This window comes from Ursus arctos, unplaced genomic scaffold, assembly GCF_023065955.2.
Source record: "Ursus arctos isolate Adak ecotype North America unplaced genomic scaffold, UrsArc2.0 scaffold_4, whole genome shotgun sequence".
Classification (NCBI taxonomy): domain Eukaryota; kingdom Metazoa; phylum Chordata; class Mammalia; order Carnivora; family Ursidae; genus Ursus; species Ursus arctos.
In genome coordinates this window covers 29,956,222-29,975,610 of record NW_026623056.1, presented here as the reverse complement: position 1 = coordinate 29,975,610, position 19,389 = coordinate 29,956,222, and the positions used below count along the sequence as shown (strand labels likewise).

The window sequence follows — 19,389 nt, the reverse complement described above, 5'->3', positions numbered from 1 at the left end:
AACCAGCCTCTTCTCTAATCAGTACCACTCTGGAATCAGAGACCTTCAGACTTCCGGGCTACATGTCCCGACACAAGTTACTTACCCCTCTGAGCCTCTGTTCCCTCATACGGAAACTGGGGAGAATATTTGCCTTTGCATGGTTGTTGCAGGATCAGAAAAACATAGCAAGTGCTTAGTAAGGTGCTAGTGATTTAATAAATAGCAGTTGTTATTATTCCATGAAAAGAAAAATTCAATTCAACAAATATTTATTAAGTTCCTACTATCTATGCTGGCTGACACTGTGATTCAGTGATGGCCGCCTCTTTGGCTTAATTACCAAGACAATGTTTTGTCGTTGTTTTTCTTTTTTTTTTTTCTTTTTTTTTTAAAAGATTTTATTTATTTATTCGACAGAGATAGAGACAGCCAAGCCAGCAAGAGAGGGAACACAAGTAGGGAGAGTGGGAGAGGAAGAAGCAGGCTCATAGTGGAGGAGCCTGATGTGGGGCTCGATCCCATAACGCTGGGATCATGCCCTGAGCCGAAGGCAGATGCTTAACCGCTGTGCCACCCAGGCGCCCCTGCTTTTTGTTGTTTAAGAGATGCCATCCCTCCCTCTACTTGAAGGTTAATATGCTTCTCCCAACTCTGGGATATCTAAGGACCTCCAGCTGCTAGGCCTTCCCAGGATTCTTCCTGAGTTCTGTTTGATTCTCTTACTCGCAAAGAGCACGTTATTTCATGCAACTATTTCCTTCACTCCAACTCAAGCATAGAGGTCTCATCAGAATGGGGTCACAGGCAGTCCCAACCTGGATTCTATATGTCTAATCCAGTCTAGAACCACAGCAGTAGGTTACTGTGATCCCATGGGGACAGCTGGGGCATACTCGCCCCACAGAGTCTGCCCCCAAACCTCCAAATGCAATCTGCCTACTCTACACTTTAGGGGGCAGAGGACTGATCACTGTCAGAAACCTAAATGACACCCAAAAGAACACAAGATTGGCCATGTATATCATGAAATGGCATGGTTCTTTCGGTTCTGTAACATTTAAATAATTGCAAAATCTTCAGTAAGACAGAAAATAGAAATCAAGGCTATGAATACCATCTCCTGGAGCAGAAAATATTTAAAAGGGTGGTCCAGAGTCCTGGATCACAGATGTTCTGTTTGGGCTTGTATGGTGCTTTAAAGATATTTGAGCCCGTTTTTAAAGCTGGGAGACTCCTCATAAAAAAATAATCTAGATTTCCACCTTTTCTTTAAAAATTCATACTGCCTAACACTGGATCCACTTGACAGTCAGTAGCTGAGATGAGTACTTCTGCTCTTGTGAGATGGTACACCCTCCAGCTGCTGGGTTTTTCTTGAACTTTCTCTTCAAGACCCACCTGTGGGATAGAGGTCTGCTGCCAGCTCATAGCTTCTGCACAGGTGACAAAGCGCTACACAAATGTAACATTTTGAAAAGTTCAAGTTTTAAAAACTATACAGTATTACTTAAAACCTTGGTTAGCTTGATTAGCTTTTACAGCATAATCTCTTTGAGGCAATGACCTCAACAAAAGATCCCCTGATCTAACAGTTTAACACCAAATGCAGAATTGCAAACGAGACATAAAATTTTCAAGTTTTTGGTTATTCTGGTAATTTTTTGCCAGAGCAAAATAAGGTAAAAAGGAGAGGATGTCAAAACTCCTCTTGTTAAAAACAAACACTTATGGCGGCAATCTGAAGAAAACAAAAGTTAAGTCTTTAATGCATCAAGCCCGATAATTAGTCCCCCCCACTTCTGAAACGCAAAGCATACTCTCAGGCATGCACCCACACATATCCGCGCATGTACACCAAGGCACGTCTTACAAATTCCCGAAGGGCACCAGGGTTTCACTGCAGACTTGAAAAGGGTCCTCTTTCTGGAAAATGCAGACAACTTAGTAATATGCTTTATTTTATCCGTGATGCATCACATCTTGTAATGAGAGGTACCGGACTAGGGCTTCTTGATATGAGTCATTATAAAACATTACTGAACCCTCTTCCCTGAAGAAACGAAAATACATTTTGTCTATATTTCATAGGAGCAGGGGGTTGGAGATGTTTTCTTCAGGCTGCCCCATCATTGTCAAGACTCCCGAAGAGACCAGTTATCGCTGCATTCGCTGTGCAGGCCAGTTGTCAGAAGGCTGAATGTACTGGTATTCTTTTCGATTTATGTATTTTTAATTAAACTATCTCACACTCCATATTCATGCTTAAAAATAAAGTTATACTGAAAAAGCTACAGTATATAAAAGACTGATTTGGCAGAAGAGAAGGTAATTTAAGAGATAGTTCCTCCTCCCACGTATTAAAAGTTTTCAAATGAATATTAATCAATGCTTTAGAAATGCCACTCATTGTACTGCGGAACACACCTGTTTAAAAGCAATTTATAGGTAATAATTTTTAACTTTCCTTGACTTTGCTGACATATTTGAGCAATGCTCACGATGCATGTCAATCACCTCTCTTTTACAGTGTGAAATGAGAATCTTCGAGCTCATTGGGATAATAATGTTGACTGTACTTCTACGGCAGCTTTTACCTCAAATAGGATAGAAAAGTCTTGTGAAATGGTTTTCAAAAAGGACAAGCCTGGGACATGTTATCATGGTGAATCTACCCCTGCAGAGGCCACATTGCAGGCCTCTGAAAGGTCGGGCCTGCATGGCCTTCTGCTATTTCTGCAACACAGAATACCATCCACACTGTTTTCCACATTTGCAGGAAGGGTTTTTGTAACGATTTAAGCTTGAGTGTTAAAAAAAAAAAAATCATCACTGGTCTAAAGAACACAGCATGCCAAGTATACCATATACATTTCTTTCAGACTGTTTTTTGAAAAAACACAGTCAGGGGTGCCTGGCTGCCTCGGTCAGTGGAGCAGACGACTCTTGATCTTAGGATTGTGAGTTCAAGCCCCACGTTGGGTGTGGAGGCTACTTAAAAAAAAAAAAAAATCACACAGTCATGCACATGTGAGATCAAGTATATGCAAATCCAATTGACTGAAATCAAGAGAATGGAGATAACACTACACTGAACATCTACGGCTACACTAACACGACGACCTCCAGTGACATGTAGATATTTTAAATCACATTACACTAAATTAAAACTCAGTTTCTCAGTCACACTAACCTTATTTCAAGGGTTCAATGTGTTCACATATAGCTAGTAGCTACTGTATTGAACAGTGCAGATATGAACACTTCTACCATTGCAGGAAATTCTTCTAGACAGTGCCGGGGACGAGCAAATACCCAAAAGACAAATGTTGGTAACCAAAAAGTTACCTTTTCTGGTTCGGAATAAACAGTCTAAATAAGCACCTTACTGCATCTCATCTTCAAACCATGGATGAGAACCTTTTTGAATGCCAGAATTCACTTCTTGGTAACTGTCCCTGACAACACAACTCAGCAGCACGGTTCTGTGACACAGAGCTTTGCTTCCCCATGTGATTCTTTAATTCGAATTGATGCCATGTAACCAAGGCTGAAACCATGTAAGCTCCAGCCCATAAATCTCATGGCCTTACTTGGGAAACTACTATTTCACACCCAAGGTATCCATTTTTTCCTTCCTTCACTTCATTCCTTCTCCATGATAGTTTCCTAATGTCAAGAGTCAAGCATCTTTGTTAACCTCAGGACTGCAGGAACCAGACTTGGCTCTAAACAGGTTTCCTTTGATTTGTAATACTTAGACTAAGATATTACCCAATAGTATAGAAATGTCTAGTGCTTGAAGATGATGCATTCCAACAATAAGTTTCTTTGTCAGAAATTTCATTATCAAAAAATAGGAGCAATGTAGGCAACCCCACTGATGCATCCAGAACATCAATTACAAGGGGGAAGGGGACTTCAGCATAATATATAAAAAGACTTATAAAATGCACCGGAAAACCTAAGATCTGGAAGCTCTGGGGCAGAGGAAAAGGAAGAAGCCACGCCTGAAAGGACTGGACCTCTCTAGGGCAGCCTTCAATGAGTTGGGCTGGGGCAGGTTTGGCTCCCACTCCTCCTCCCGAGGGAGATCCCCCGCCCCCAAAATGAAAATAACCGTGCAGCCTTCCGTGGCGTTTGCCTAATGTAGCTGTTCCCTCTCATGCTGGAGTTGACAACTGGGAATGGTAGATGTCAGAGTTAGCCCTTGGGGTGAGAGAGGAGAAGAAAAGGTCCTGAGAAGCTTCAAGTATAGGGGTGTCTGTGGGGCAGGGTCACCGCAGGGAGGAGAGCCCGGAGGAGAAAAAGATTAACATTAAATACAAATGAAACCGATTTCCTGATTTTGTTGCACTTGGAACCTATTCAATGGTCAACTGACAAAGGGGGCTATGTTCTGTAGGAAGCGGGGTAAATGCTGGCTTGCATGGTTTAAGATATTTGATTGTTTCTTGTTTTAACACAAATGACTTAATTATCAAAGAATAGTACCATTAGAGTATAATGTATTTTGAACACATGAGTTCCAATGGAGTTTTTCAAGGGCTACAAAAGCACTAAGACTATCGGAGAAAGAAGCAACATGGGACGGCAGAAGTGAACTTACAAAAATCAAAGTATTTTTCAGTATTTTGAAATAAAAATCTTTATACATGGCTCAAGAAAATGTTGGAAAGAGACCGAAAAACACTGAGGGAAAAACAGGCAATCTGATTTTGCCCAAATCCCCTATGCTAAATATAGGTAATGGCAGAACGAACGACCTAGCTCTGAGGAAAGTACCACTATCTTCAAGTGTCCATTAGGACAGCTGGAGAAGGGGCAATACAGTATGGCTGCCTTTGTCTAGGACTCGTCTCAAGTTTGACAGTATCTGATTAATGATCAAATAATGAGGTGTTCTACCTTTAGGAGGGGTGCTAATTTTAAAAGTGAAGGTGATGCAAATCCACCTACAGAAATATTTAAAATAGAAAGTACGGGAACAGATGGAATGGGGTGCAGAATCTGAGACATTCGGCATTCCAGGGGGCAAAAGAGACTGAACGTATCCCAGCGGCCTTTGCTACGACGAACTGTCACCGCGGAAAGGGCGCTGTGCTAGAAGACAGAGTGGCAGAGCTTTGGGTCCAATACAGAACCCGAGGGGGAACGCTGTGCCCCCGACGCAGCACCTGAGCTCCTCCTCGGACTGATGGGGATAAGAAGGTGCCCTTCCTGGGCCTCAGGGAAACACCGTGTTCACAGATGGCCACTCGGGATAACAAGAAGCACGTGCCGCCACAGGAAACACCAATGGGAGAAGCACCCTCGAGAGGTGACAGAGCGCACGCATGCTGTGAAGCCAGCAGAGGAGAAAAACCCGCAATGCAACCAAAATAGGATGAGGAGTGTGGGAGTGAGGGTGTCACTTTACTCAGTAGTTTGGTTTCCGCAAGAGTGAAAAAGAAGAGAAGAGGAAGAAAAAGACAACTGTTCATCTATGAAAGAAGGACCATTCCTTCTGAGGTGAAACTGCTTTACAAGGGCTTTCAGGAGCTGCTCAGCAAAAGCGGCATGTTGGAGACCTTGATTTCTGAATACGGCCGCCTTGTTTCCACAAAGCCGTCCCACTTCATCTTCACCGAAACGCCGTGACATAGCAGGACAGATATTCACATTACAGATGAGAAAAACAAGGTCCAGGATGTTGAAACGTTTTGTCCTAAGCTACAGGATAAGTTGTCAAAGTCAACACTCATCAACTCCTCACACGAGTTATGGGTGCTAAGCCTCCAGGTTCTGTAATACTGAGTTCTAACTACAGAGAAAATAAACTGTCCAAGGAAGGTGACATTTCTTGGTAAACCCCAGGAAGAGAAGTGTCTGCACTTAGGAGGTGGGAATGACCTCCTAAGTAATCAGCCTGGTGCCTTTGGCCGGGCACCATGAAGCACGTGCCCAGGACAGAGCCCTTCCCAGGACCCACCCCGAAGTGAAGCAGTTGGATTCTTTATCCTCGCTCTTAAAAACAAACACATGAAAGTCAGCTTTGCTTCTTTAGTGCTGTGCCTTCCGATCTCCCTCTGCCTTCAAGGTGGGCCTCCTGGGCCTTCACTGACCTGTGCATGAGGCTCAGCTCAGCATTTACTGTATTTTGGAAAAAAGTCCAGAAATTCCACAGTGCCTTTACTTAGCAGTGTGAGGGAGCTCCAAGGCTTTCATTCTTAAGAAGGAAACCATGGCTCTTGGACTTGGAAAGAATGGTGAGAGCTGGTTAGGCTTCAAGTAAATTAAGTAGAACTATGAAGTAAAATCAAGAGAAAAGAAGGTCAATTAAAATTACAGCACAACAAACAGTATCTTAAAGTGTTTCTCCAACCTTAGAATTCATACAATTATCGGAGGAGTTTACTAAAAATGATATTCTCTGGCTCCACACTCAGAGATTCTGTATCAAGTGCAGGGAGGGACTTGGAACGTGCATTTTTAAAATAAGCTTTCTGGGTAATTCTGTTCCAAATAATCCATAAGCTCCAATAGAAAAACAGTCCTGGAACTTTCAAGGAGGAAGCCTAGTTAATTGGAAGGATTCATCACAGAGCCACCAGAGCAGAGGAACAACAGAGGAGCAAGTGGGCAATGTGGCGCTGAGCGCCCAGGGCCCACAGCTCATGTGTGTGCTTCACATACAGACAGATGAGAGATCTGAGAATCCTACCTCAGCATGCATGTGGCATGACAGAACTGCTGTAGAGGCATGTGTTCCTGGGTCCGAGACAGGGGTTTTCCACTCCATATGGGACAGAGAAAGCATGGTCAGCACACAAAAATATGGTTGTGTTCATACCCCAATTGAAACGGTGAAAAGGAAGCTCTGATACAGAGGGAAGACTTTGGAATCAGAAGTCCATTCCCAACTCTGCTCACTTGCATGTGTGACAGTCACTTTGCTTCTCTAGCTTCTGAACTCTAATTGGAGGCTACAACCTACCTCAAGGGACAGTTGTCAAGAGTGAATGACCACAATGTATCTTAATAAAGACTTCTGTAAACTGTAATGCATCAAACAGACAAAGATCAGTATAATGATAAAACAAACTCAGGTTACTTTCTTAAACACTGATTGTAGGCTTTTTGTAAGCATCTCACTGAGAAGTTGACAAGAATGGCAGATAAAGTGTCACAAAGCCCAGTAGCATGCCAAAAAGAGGTTGGAAACAGCTGACTGGTAAAATCAGGAGAACTCACAGAACAATCTGGAAGAATGCAGGAAAACATCCCTTTCTCCATTGGTGGCAGAGGGTGAGGAAGAAAACAGAGAAGGCTCGGCACTCCTGGGTATAGCTTTATTTTATGCAAACTATCACTAGTAGACTGTGGAGGGCATTCATTGCACTCGGGCTAAAGTCACAGTGAGAATCCAGCAACTTCTTTTTCAACTACTGCCCATGTTGGTGACCAGGGACTTCTGCTCAGAACACGGTGATCTTCCACTGAGAACTCTGACGAGGATTTGGGTGGCTTCTTCTAAGAGGGTTGGGCCAGGGAAAGGGACAGTGGCCTATCTGTGTATCTAGGAATCTGGGGATCAGCTTAGCTACTTTCGGACAAAGGGAGAATATATGCCCTATGAACTTGTGTGTTTTTGAAGGGGGGGTTATAGTGAGGGATAGAAGATGGCGTTTTCCACGGCAGTTTACTTTGAAAAATGCCAGTCGTGTTTCAGCTCAGTGAGGAGACAAAGGACAGCCTCAAATAGAGTATGAGGAGAAAAAAGCCCATAGCGGACTGATGTGGCGGCAGCAGAGGCCAGCCTGGCCAAGGGGATGGAGAAGGAGCCAGTTCAAGCCTGGGAAACAGGCAGGAAAACTGGAAAGGAAAGAGGTCAGCTAGAATTGCTGATTCCCACACCCTACCTCCCCGCTGAACTTGTCATTTTTGTCAGAAGCTTTACTATGCTCATATAGGTGCTCTCTTTAAAAGGAAAAAGGGGGAAGGTTATTTGCTACGCTTAGTTAAGAAAAAGCTCTTCAACAAAGAGACCACAATTATTTCTTTAATATCCTGCCAATCGAGATGTCACACTAACTGATGGGTGAGTGCTTTTATATCATAACAGAAAACCGTCTGGTCACCTTCTGGTTCTGTGGTGTACATGGCAACATTTATGTTACCAGCATGCCACGGGTAGAGAATTAAAACGACCAGTGAGATGCATGTCCTATAAGGCCTCTTAAAAGGAAATATACCTCACATATAAAAAAAGTAGCATCTAGTCTTAAAAGGTATATAAGCCCTACCTTAGCACACCATGTACAATTACAGAAAAACAAGGGAACTGAGCATGGAAAACATGAGAAGGCCAGAGAGAGGGGGTAGCAAGAGTCCAAATCCAAACGTAATGCTATGGATATGAAGAATTCTTGTCCACGTTCGAGGGGAATAGGATGTAAAAAGAAACTAAGAATGAAAGTAGAGCAGTATGGAAAGAATTTGAACATTACTATGAGAAAGTGAGATATATTTTATTAAGCAGCTATTTCTGACATCAACTTCCTTATGTGTTAGTTATGTGGTTCCCACCACTAAAGTAAACAAAGTTGAATATAAGGGAAATAAGGACATTTTAATGATGTTTCAGGAAACTGAAGAATGGAAGTTTAGCAGGGAAGCCATAAGTAATGTTGTACAGAGCAAAGCGAATTACAGCTAATATGAGACTTAAGGCAGGAGAAATAGCATTTGGCTAAGAGCAGAGGCTGAGGAACAGGAGACAGACAGCAGACTGGCCTCTGAAATGCCACAGCAACAGATTCTTCAAGTTAGCTATCAATGACCTGCGGTGAGCTGGGAGGGGATCTACCAGGTAAACAAAATAATGAAAGAGGTTTGTTCAAAGAAAAGGGTAACAAGAAGAAAAGAACTATGATCCCTGAACAGCAGAAACACTGAATCCTAATTACTTGAGAAAGGAGCACGTCAACTAATTAATAAGGTGTATGTGAAAAGAGAAGGACCCAAGAGGTGGCAGAAAGACAACACAACTGATCGCACCACATTCTTCAGAAAATGGTATGTCAATGATAGTGGAAACTGGGTAAGTTTGGTTGCAGAGAAACAATTTTGAATATGCAAATGTAACAAGCATACAACTTACTGCAGAGCTCAAATATCACAGTGTATATGAACCATCTGAAATGGTCAAATCTACGCATCCGTCAGGTAGTATGGTTACCGAGGACAATGGCCAGGTCCGTGTACCTGTCTGTAATCCACAGTTAATAGCTTTTAAACCAAGCAGTCTTAATGATCGCCCAGGAAATCCTGGCAAAAGTTGCTAACAATAATATGGCAAACAGAACTGCTTGACCTGAATTACAAGCATTTTAGATTTACCTGTTACCCCCTTTCCCAGAAGGCTAATGAGGAGAAAAGGAGAAGAGTGATCACTAAGGCAGAAGGCAGGAGGAAAAAGCAGAGGCCATAAATAATCTATCAGCCAGGGCATTAGCACCGGGACAATTAACATCTAATTGTTTAGGCAAAGCGATTACACACCCTGGAGTTGACAATAACGTCTTCATGTACCTAACATTTAATTACTGAAAGTACATAATTACCTATTTAAGAATATGGATGAGTTCCTATCAGAAAAAAAAATTTAGGTCACTTGAGACTTTCGGGAAGTTAATGAGTTGTTGGTTAAAACAAAAAGGAAATAGTGTAAATACATAAGTAAGGGAGGAAGAAATACTGGTTAAAAATGATGATTTGTAGAAAGAAATTTGAAATGAAGAGGTTATGTGGTATTATAAGTAAAGTAACCTTTTCTTACTCCATAAACAAATAAGAGTGAGAATAAAGGGCCATTTGCTACATTAGGATACTTGCTAGATGACATGAATAGACATTTCTCCAAAGAAGACATACAAATGGCCAACAGACACATGAAGAAATGCTCAATATCACTCGGCATCAGGGAAACACAAATCAAAACCACAATGAGATACCACCTCACACCAGTCAGAAGGGCTAAAATTAAGTCAGGAACGACAGATGTTGGTGAGGATGTGGAGAAGGGGAACCCTCTTACACAGCTGGTGGGAATGCAAGCTGGTGCAGACACTCTGCAAAACAGTATGGAGTTTCCTCAAAAAGTTGAAAATAGAGCTACCCTATGACCCAGCAATTGCACTACTAGGTATTATGATTCGAAGGGGCACCTGCACCTCAATGTTTATAGCAGCAATGTCCACAATAGCCAAACTATAGAAAGAGCCCAGATGTCCATCGACAGATGAATGGATAAAGATGTGGTATATATATACAATAGAATACTACTCAGCCATCAAAGAGAATGAAACCTTGCCCTTTGTAACGATGTGGATGGAACTAGAGGATATTATGCTAAGTAGAGTAAGTCAGAAAGACAAATACCATACGATTTCACTCATATGTGGAATTTAAGAAACAAAACAGATGAACATAGGGGAAGGGAAGGAAAAATAAAATAAGATAAAACCAGAGAGGGAGGCATAAGAGATTCTCAAGTACAGGAAACAAACTGAAGGTTGTGGAGGGGCAGGGGGTGGGGATATGGGATAACTGGGTGACAAGCATTAAGGAGGGCCTATGCAACTGATGAATCACTAAATTCTATCCCTGAAACTAATAATATACTATATGTTAACTAAATTGAATTTATATAAAAATTAAAAAAAAAGATTTATGTGTTTTAAAAGTTTTTTTCTTTAAAGAAATGAGATCACTTTTTAAAAAGTATGTGATTAAACGAACAAAGGAAAAAAAGGGACAAACCAAAAAAAAAAAAAAGTCTTAACCATAGAGAACAGATGGTTATCAGAGAGGGGATGGGTGAAAGAGGTGAAGGGGATTAAGAATACACTTATCATCATGAGCACTGAGTAATGTATAGAATTGTTGAATCACTATATTGTATACCCGAAACTAATATAACACTGTATGTTAACTATACTATACTGGAATTAAAATTTTTAAAAAGTACATGATTGTTTTGACATTCTTCTTGCACGTAAAGTTTAGATATCTTTGAGAAGTGAGAGAGGTTAATAAAAAGCCTCTGGATCAGCAAATTTCATATGAATGTAACAAATAATAACTTAATCAGTTTTGGTTAAAAACTCATTAGCCACGTGCATTTTTCTGTATGTATATCATATGCCAATAAAAAGTTAAAAAGAAAAACCTCATTAGTTGAAATACAAATGAAACTGTCAAAATAAATCCTGAAAAACAAAATATTTTGACAGGGGTTTTGGAAGAAGAGAAGACAAAGAAAACACCCAGAATAATGCTAATAGATATGCACATTTCATGAGCCCCAAAGATTCTAATACTGCTGGTGACTGCGACTGAAAAACAGAAAAATGAATCCTCCTGGTGGCTACAGGTACTTTACCTCAAGGTGACACTAACAAGAAATAAAGGACATTTAAAAAACAAAAACAATACAGGAAAATAATCCCCTTCTCCCATACTAGAAAATGAGAGCTTAGCTATGGATTCATACCAACGGTAATGCGGGCTTTCTCCCAGCATCCCTGGGCCTGCCTGGGAATCTGTCACCCCAGGCCCCCTGCAGAGCACTCCCTTTCCAGAACCACTAGACTCAGCATATTTGGGAATTCCATTAATCCTGGTGGGTGGGGTGGAAACAAGTTTGTTTCTCCTGGTCTTATGAAGAGGACTGCTCTGGACTGAATTAATATTCCCAACTCCTCCAACAGTCCCACTATAAGGATGCAGAAGTCCAGTTTAGTATGCTGAATACAAACAAGATACCCCCAAAATATAACTGAACTGCAGACTACATCCATATTGTCCAAATCTCTATGGGAACTAAGATTGCAGGGCTTTATCATTTAACCAGTCTTCTCTTTAACAACACTGCACAACTGGAGTATGTTTCCAACTAGTAATCCAATTCCTACAGCAAATATGCCTTTTATTTGGGCTATACTGATGTGACCTCGAGTTCCATCTGTAGCCATAACACACAAGTGAGACAGAAAAGTTGACTAACACTGACTAGCATTGCCTATACTTTATTTTAGTGTATGTAAATACTTACCTCTTTGACGCTATGTGTTACTGCCCATATCAGAAAAACTCTTGACATCACCTGGAAAGAAGTCAGGACAACAGAAGATGGAACGATTCCTGAAAGAGATTTTAGGATGGGTAAATAAATGTATATTGTACTAAGTTTCAACATGTAATACATTTTCTGAAACATTCAATGTTAAGACATAAAACCATCTTAACAACCGAAACTTATATAAACTGATTTTCAATACAGTCAATATTAAAAACTTCTTTCCTCCATGGACACCTGGGTGGCTCAGTCGGTTAAAGGTCTGCCTTCGCCTCAGGTCATGATCCCAGGGTCCTGGGATCGAGTCCAGTATCAGGCTCTTTGCTCAGCGGGAAGTCTGCTTCTCCCTCTGCCTACTGCACCCCCCCCCCGCCCCGCCCAGCTTGTGTGTGAGTGTGAGTGTGTGTGTGTGTGTGTGTGTGCGCGCGCTCGCTCTCTCTCTACAAATAAATAAATAAAATCTTTAAAAAAAATAAAAAACCCACAAAACCCACAAAAAACCCCAACTTTTTCCCTCCAAAACACTAATAACTGCTTCCCCCCCAAAACAATAACATTGTTCATGGTGACAGCATACCATGGAATGTAGGTACCCTTCTTAAACCTTTCAAAATCACTGACCAGTGCAATCAATATATTTTACATTTATCATATAGAGAAAACAAAACCATTGCTTAACCTCTAAAATTAGACACTGAAAGGTCATTTTATAATATGGGTTTCAAAAATGAACAGGCACCTATAGAAGGGGAAATCAACTGTATTTGTATCTAATGAACATTGGCAACTCCTGCATATCATATGTACTATCCATACTGCATATCGATATATTATTTAATGGTTAAATTATCTTTTAAAATTCACTTAAATATTTTGCCAAAAAGCATACAAAAATCAAAGTTTATTATCTTTATAAACCATTCTCACCTTGTTCATTACAATAAGCATTGGTACAATTATCCTTCCAATGTCCTGAAGTTATAACACTGGAATTATTAGTTATTTTAGATAATCATTAAGTTCTGCTAAGCTTAAATTTCTTTGGCTTCTCCTTTCAATTCCTACAACCACATCCCCTATGGAGAAACCAGCCACCACCATTATAAAAAACTCTTGCCTCCTTTAGGTCATCTTAAACCCAGTAATAAGCCATTATCTGTAAGCCTCATTTTCTCATTGTAACTTTATACTGGTAAGGAACTGCTACTAAAGTAAAATCTGGAAGCAGAATTATGGGTCAAAATTATGGATCAAAAACCAAAACATAAGAGCTAAAACTATAAAATTCTTAGAAGAAAACATATATGGGGGGCAGGAGTCCAAGATGTCGGAAGAGGTGCCTTAATTTCATCTAGTCCCAGGAATTCAGCGAGATAGCTATCAAACCATTCTGAACACCTGCGAACTCAGCTGGAGATCTAAGAAAAGAAGAGTTGCAACTCTACAAATAGAAAAGCGACCACTTGCTGCAAGGTAGGAGGTGCGGAGAAGTGAATCCGAGGCGATACGTGGGAAGATTAACCAAGTGGGGAGGGAGCCTCCCGAAGCTGACTACCGGCAAGTGATAGAGCAGCAGAGCACAAAATCGGAATCTTCGGAAGTGTGCTCCGGTGAGGGATGTCGCTCCGGCATCTAAGCTAGGGTGGAACCTAAGCTAGGGTGGAACCGTAGCTGGGACAGTGTGGTCTCAGGATCCTCGGGGTCATAGGAAGACTGGGGGGTGCCTGAGTGCAGCAGAGCTCCCAAGTATCGGAGCGGAGAAGCCGGCTACAAAGACTGAACTCAGGAGTGGGTGGGAGTGGGCTCTCGCTGGGGGTTGCCATAAACTGGGATCTGCAGCACAGTCAGGCAACTGCTCTATGAGCAGGGGCCCAACAAGCAGCAGAATTAGCGAGAGCCCCCCCCCCCGCCCCCCAGGGAGGAAGCAGTATGCAGGGTTTGGAGAAACGGGGTCTTGTGCCTGAGATAGAAATGCTCAGTCCCAGGCTGGGTGAGCATGGAGTGCAGCCAGAGAGCAGGGAGACAGGAGTGACTGACAGCTTTTCTCTGAGGGCTCACTGAGGAGTGGGGCCCCGAGCTCTCAGCTCCGGGACTGGATATTGGAGGCCACCATTTTCATGCTCATCCTCTACAGCTACCCGGAAAGGCTTCAGGGAACAAAAGCCACAGAGAGCAAACCTGAGCAGCTGACAGCCTGGCCCCTGGCAAGAACTGTGCAGTTCCACCCAGGGCAAAGACACTTGAGAATCAATGCAACAGGACCCTCCCCCAGAAGGTCAGCAGGAATATCCAGCCAAGACCAAGTTTACCAATCAACAAGAACTGCAGAACTCCAGGCCTAGGGGAATACAGCATAGAGAATTCATGACTTTTCCCCCATGATTCTTTAGTCTTTCAACTTTAATTTTCTTTTTAATTTTCTTTCCTTTTTCGACCAATTTCTTATTTTATCAACTCTCTTAAAAATCTTTTTGAATTTTCATTTTTACAGTTATATTCTATCCTTTCATTGTATTTAATCTTATTTTTGTATATATGTAAGTTTTTATTTTTTTACAATTTTGGGATGCAGTTTCTTCTAACAGACCAAAACACCCAAAATCCAGTATATGGCTCTATTCTATTCAATACCTGTCTGATCATATTCTCTTTTTTTTCTTCTTCCTTTTTTTTTTGTTAAAGTCTTTAATTTTCATATTTACAGTTACATTCTATCCTTTCAATGTACATCATTTTATTTTTGTATATATACAAGTGTTTCTTTCTTTACAATTTTGAGATGTAGTTTCTTCTAACAAACTGACCAAAATACACTCAGGAGATAGTGTATTGCTTGTATTATATCTCTTCCTTTTTGTTGTTGTTTTTTTTTTTCACTTTTGTTTTTTCTTGTCTTTCAATTTCCATTTTTACAGTTACATTCTATCCTTTCATTGTACTTAATTTTATTTTTGTACATAAGTTTCTCTTCTTTACAATTTTGGGATCTATTTTCTAAAAAACAGACCAAAATATACACAGAATCCAGTGTATTGCTCTATTCTGCTCACCTGGTCTGATTATATTCTCCGCCCCCCCCCCCCCCGCCCGCCCCAGTTTCAGGTCTCTTCTGATTTGTTTAGTGTATATTTCTCTGGGGTTGTTGCCATTTTAGTATTTTTTTTCTCTCATTCATCTGTTATTCTCTGGACAGACCAATAAGACAGAAAAACTCACCTCAAAAAAGAGAACAAGAGGCAATACTGAATGCCAGGGACCTAATCAGTATGGACATAAGTAAGATGTTGGAACTAGAGTTCAGACAACAAATAAGAGTCTAGGGCCAGACAGCTTCCTAGAGGAATTCTACCAGACAACAAATAAGAGTCCAGGGCCAGACAGCTTCCTAGAGGAATTCTACCAAACATTTAAAGAAGAATTAATACTTATTCTTCTGAAGCTGTTCCAAAAAATAGAAATGGAAGGAAAACTTCCAAAATCTTCATATGAGGCCAACATTACCTTGATCCCAAAACCAAAGACACCACCAAAAGGAAGAATTACAGACCAATATCCCTGATGAATATGGATACAAAAATTCCCACCAAAATACTAGCCAATAGGATCCAACAGTACATTAAAAGGATTATTCACCACGACCAAGTGGGATTTATTCCCGGGCTGCAAGGGTGGTTCAACTTCTGCAAATCGATGTGATACACTACATAAATAAAAGAAAGGACAAGAACCATATGATCCTCTCAATAGATGCAGAAAAAGCATTTGACAAAGTACTGCATCCTTTCTTGATTAAAACTCTTCACAGTGTAGGGATAGAGGGAACATACCCCAATATCATAAAAGCCATTTATGAAAAGCCTACAGAGAATTTCATTCTCAATGGGAAAAAAATGAGAGCTTTTTCCCTAAGGTCAGGAACACGACAGGGATGTCCTCTATCACCACTGCTGTTCAACATAGTCCTAGAAGTCCTCGCCTCAGCAATCAGACAACAAAAAGAAATAAAAGGAATCCAAATCGGCAAAGAAGCCATTAACTCTCACTCTTTGCAGATGACATGATACTTTATGTGGAAAACCCAAAAGACTCCACCCCAAAACTGGTAGAACTCATACAGGAATTCAGTAAAGTAGCAGCATATAAAATCAATGCACAGAAGTCAGTTGCATTTCTATACACTAACAATGAGATAGAAGAAAGAGAAATTAAGGAGTCAATCCCATTTACAAACTGCACCCAAAACCATAAGATACCTAGGAATAAACCTAACTAAAGAGGCAAAGGATCTGTACTCAGAAAAATTATAGAACGCTCATGAAAGAAATTGCAGAAGACACAAAGAAATGCAAAAACCTTCCATGGTCATGGATTGAAAGAACAAATATTGTGAAAATGTCTATGCTACCTAGAGCAATCTACACATTCATTGCAATCCCTATCAAAATATCATCAACTTTTTTCACAGAGCTGGAACAAATAATCCTAAAATTTGTATGGAACCAGAAAGGACCTGAATAGCCAAAGGAATACTGAAAAAGAAAACCAAAACTGGTGGCATCAGAACGCCAGACTTCAAGCTCTATTACAAAGCTGTTATCATCAAGACAGCATGGTACTGGCACAAAAACAGACACACAGATCAATGCAACAGAACAGAGAACCCAGAAATGGACCCTCAACTCTACGGTCAACTAATCTTCGACAAAGCAGGAAAGAATATCCAATGGAAAAAAGACAGTCTCTTCAACAAATGGTGTTGGGAAAATTGTACAGCCACATGCAGAAAATGAAACTGGACCATTTCCTTACACCATTCACAAAAATAGACTCAAAATGGATGAAAGACCTAAATGTGAAACGAATCCATCAAAATCCTAGAAGAGAACACAGGCAGCAACCTCTTTAACCTTGGCTACAGCAAGTTCTTGCTAGACATGTCTCCAAAGGCAAGGGAAACAGAGGCAAAAATGAACTATTGGGCCTTCATCAAGATAAAAAGCTTTTGCACAGGAAAGGAAACAATCGACAAAATCAAAAGACAACCAACAGAATGGGAGAAGATATTTGCAAATGTCTTATCAGATAAAGGGCTAGTATCCAAAATTTATAAAGAACTTATTAAACTCAACACCCAAAGAACAAATAATCCGATCAAGAAATGGGCAGAAGACATGAACAGACATTTCTCCAAAAAAGACATAAAAATGGCCAACAAATGCTCCACATCACTTGGCATCAGAGAAACACAAATCAAAGCCACAATGAGATACCACCTCACACCAGTTAGAATGGCTAAAATTAACAAGTCAGGAAATGACAGATGTTGGTCAGAGGATGCAGAGAAAGGGCAACATTCTTACACTGTTGGTAGGAATGCAAGCTGGTGCAGCCACTCTGGAAAATAGTATGGAGGTTCCTCAAAAAGTTGAAAATGACCCAGTGATTACACTATTCAGTAGTTACTCCAAAGATATAAATGTAGTGATCTGAAGGGGCACCTACACCCCAATGTTTATAGCAGCAATGTCCACAATAGCCAAACTATGGAAAAAGTGCAGATGTCCATTGACAGATGAATAGATGAAGAAGATGTGGTACATATATATACAATGGCGTACTGCTTAGCCATCAAAAAAAAACAACAACCCTGAAATCTTGCCATTTACAACAATTTGGATGGAACTAGAGGGGCAGGGGGAGAGGGAGAGAGACTCTTAAGCAAGCTCCATGCCCAACACAGAGCCTGACCCGGGGCTTAATCTTACAATCCTGAGATCATGACCTGAGTTGAAATAAAGAGTTTGATGTTTAACCAACTGAGCCACCCAAGTGCCCCCAAAATAAAGAATTCTTACAACTCAATAATCAAAGACAAATAACCCAATTAAAAAATGGGCAAAGAATCTGAACAGACATTTCTCCAAAGAAGATATGCAAATGGATAATAAAGACATGAAAAGATGCTCAAATCATTAGTCAACAGGGAAATGCAAATCAAAACCATAATGAGATATACTTCACTAGGATGGCTATAATCATCAGATACATTATTACAGAGAACAACAAGTGCTGGCTAGGATGTGGTGATATTGGAGCCCTCATACAGTGCCGTTAGGATTATAAAATGGTGCAGCTACTGTCTGAGAGTACCTCAAAATGTTACATATGGAATTACCATATGACTCAGCAATTCTACTCCTAGGTATATATGTACCCAAGAAAAATAAAAACATACACCCACACAAACACTTGCAGTCAATGTTCATACTGGCATTCTACCCTAGCTCCAAAGTGGAAACAATCAAAATGTCCAACAACAGATGAATGGATCAATAGAACATGGTATATCTATACAATAGAACATTAGAAATAAAGTAAATAAAAGTAAAAAGTAATGAATAATAAATAAAAAGAAATAAAGTACTGATACATACTACAATATTGATGAACTTTGAAAACATGCTGACTGAAGAAGCCAGTGACAAACGACCACATGTTACATGATTCGGTTTGTATGAAAAGTCAAGAATAGACAAACTACAGACAGAAAGTAGATTAGTGGTTAGCTGGGGCTAGAAGATTAGGAGGGAAACTGGGAGCGACTGCTAATGGGTATTGGGTTTCTTTTTGGGGTGATGAAAATGTTCTAAAATTGACTGTGGTGATGGTTGCACAACCCTGTGAATACTGAATTATATACTCTAAATGGGTGAACTACATATGTGAATTATATGTGAATAAAGTTTTTATAAAAAAATAAATATGTGAATTAAGCACAGAGCCTGGTGATATTAATATGTAATACTGCTAAAGAAGCTAAGTCAGTGAGTCAAACATTAAGTGAATATACTTAGCCAGATTATACTGTAGGTTACATTACCAGAAAAACTAAAGATCGATAATCAAAGGCTTTCCTAAATGAGTTCTTAAGCATTTGCTGCTTAAGGTAAGACCACCAGTATTTCTACCTTCTTCATTTTTTTTAAACTCAAAGACTAGCTTATCACATAAAAGTATTATTTTCCCTTTCATTTCTGCGTTCTTCTTTTGCCATTGAAACAGGGGGCTAGACTTCTAACGGTCTGAACTGCGCTCCAGGGTTGCTGATATATTTTGGTGGGAATCAAGAAGTCCAGGATCTGGACCTCAGATTTCCAAGTTCAAAAAACTAATTTTATCCCATTCATGAGCAAAAATCAGGCTCTTGGGAGACTGACTCAGACTAATCAAATCCAGAGGAGTCTAGTTAATAAACCACTATGTCATTTTATTCACTTAACAGCAGAAGC

At 40.4% G+C, this 19,389-nt stretch overlaps 1 protein-coding gene across 1 annotated transcript in view; it reads right to left on the bottom strand.

The window, feature by feature from the left end:
- The window catches only part of HACD2 (3-hydroxyacyl-CoA dehydratase 2), a 110,488-nt gene that overhangs the window by 23,834 nt on the left and 67,265 nt on the right, over nt 1–19,389 (bottom strand). Inside the window, exon 4 of the mRNA XM_026495034.3 lies at nt 12,077–12,165. Coding sequence (XP_026350819.1) covers nt 12,077–12,165 — 89 coding nt within the window. The remainder of the gene's footprint in view (nt 1–12,076; nt 12,166–19,389) is intronic.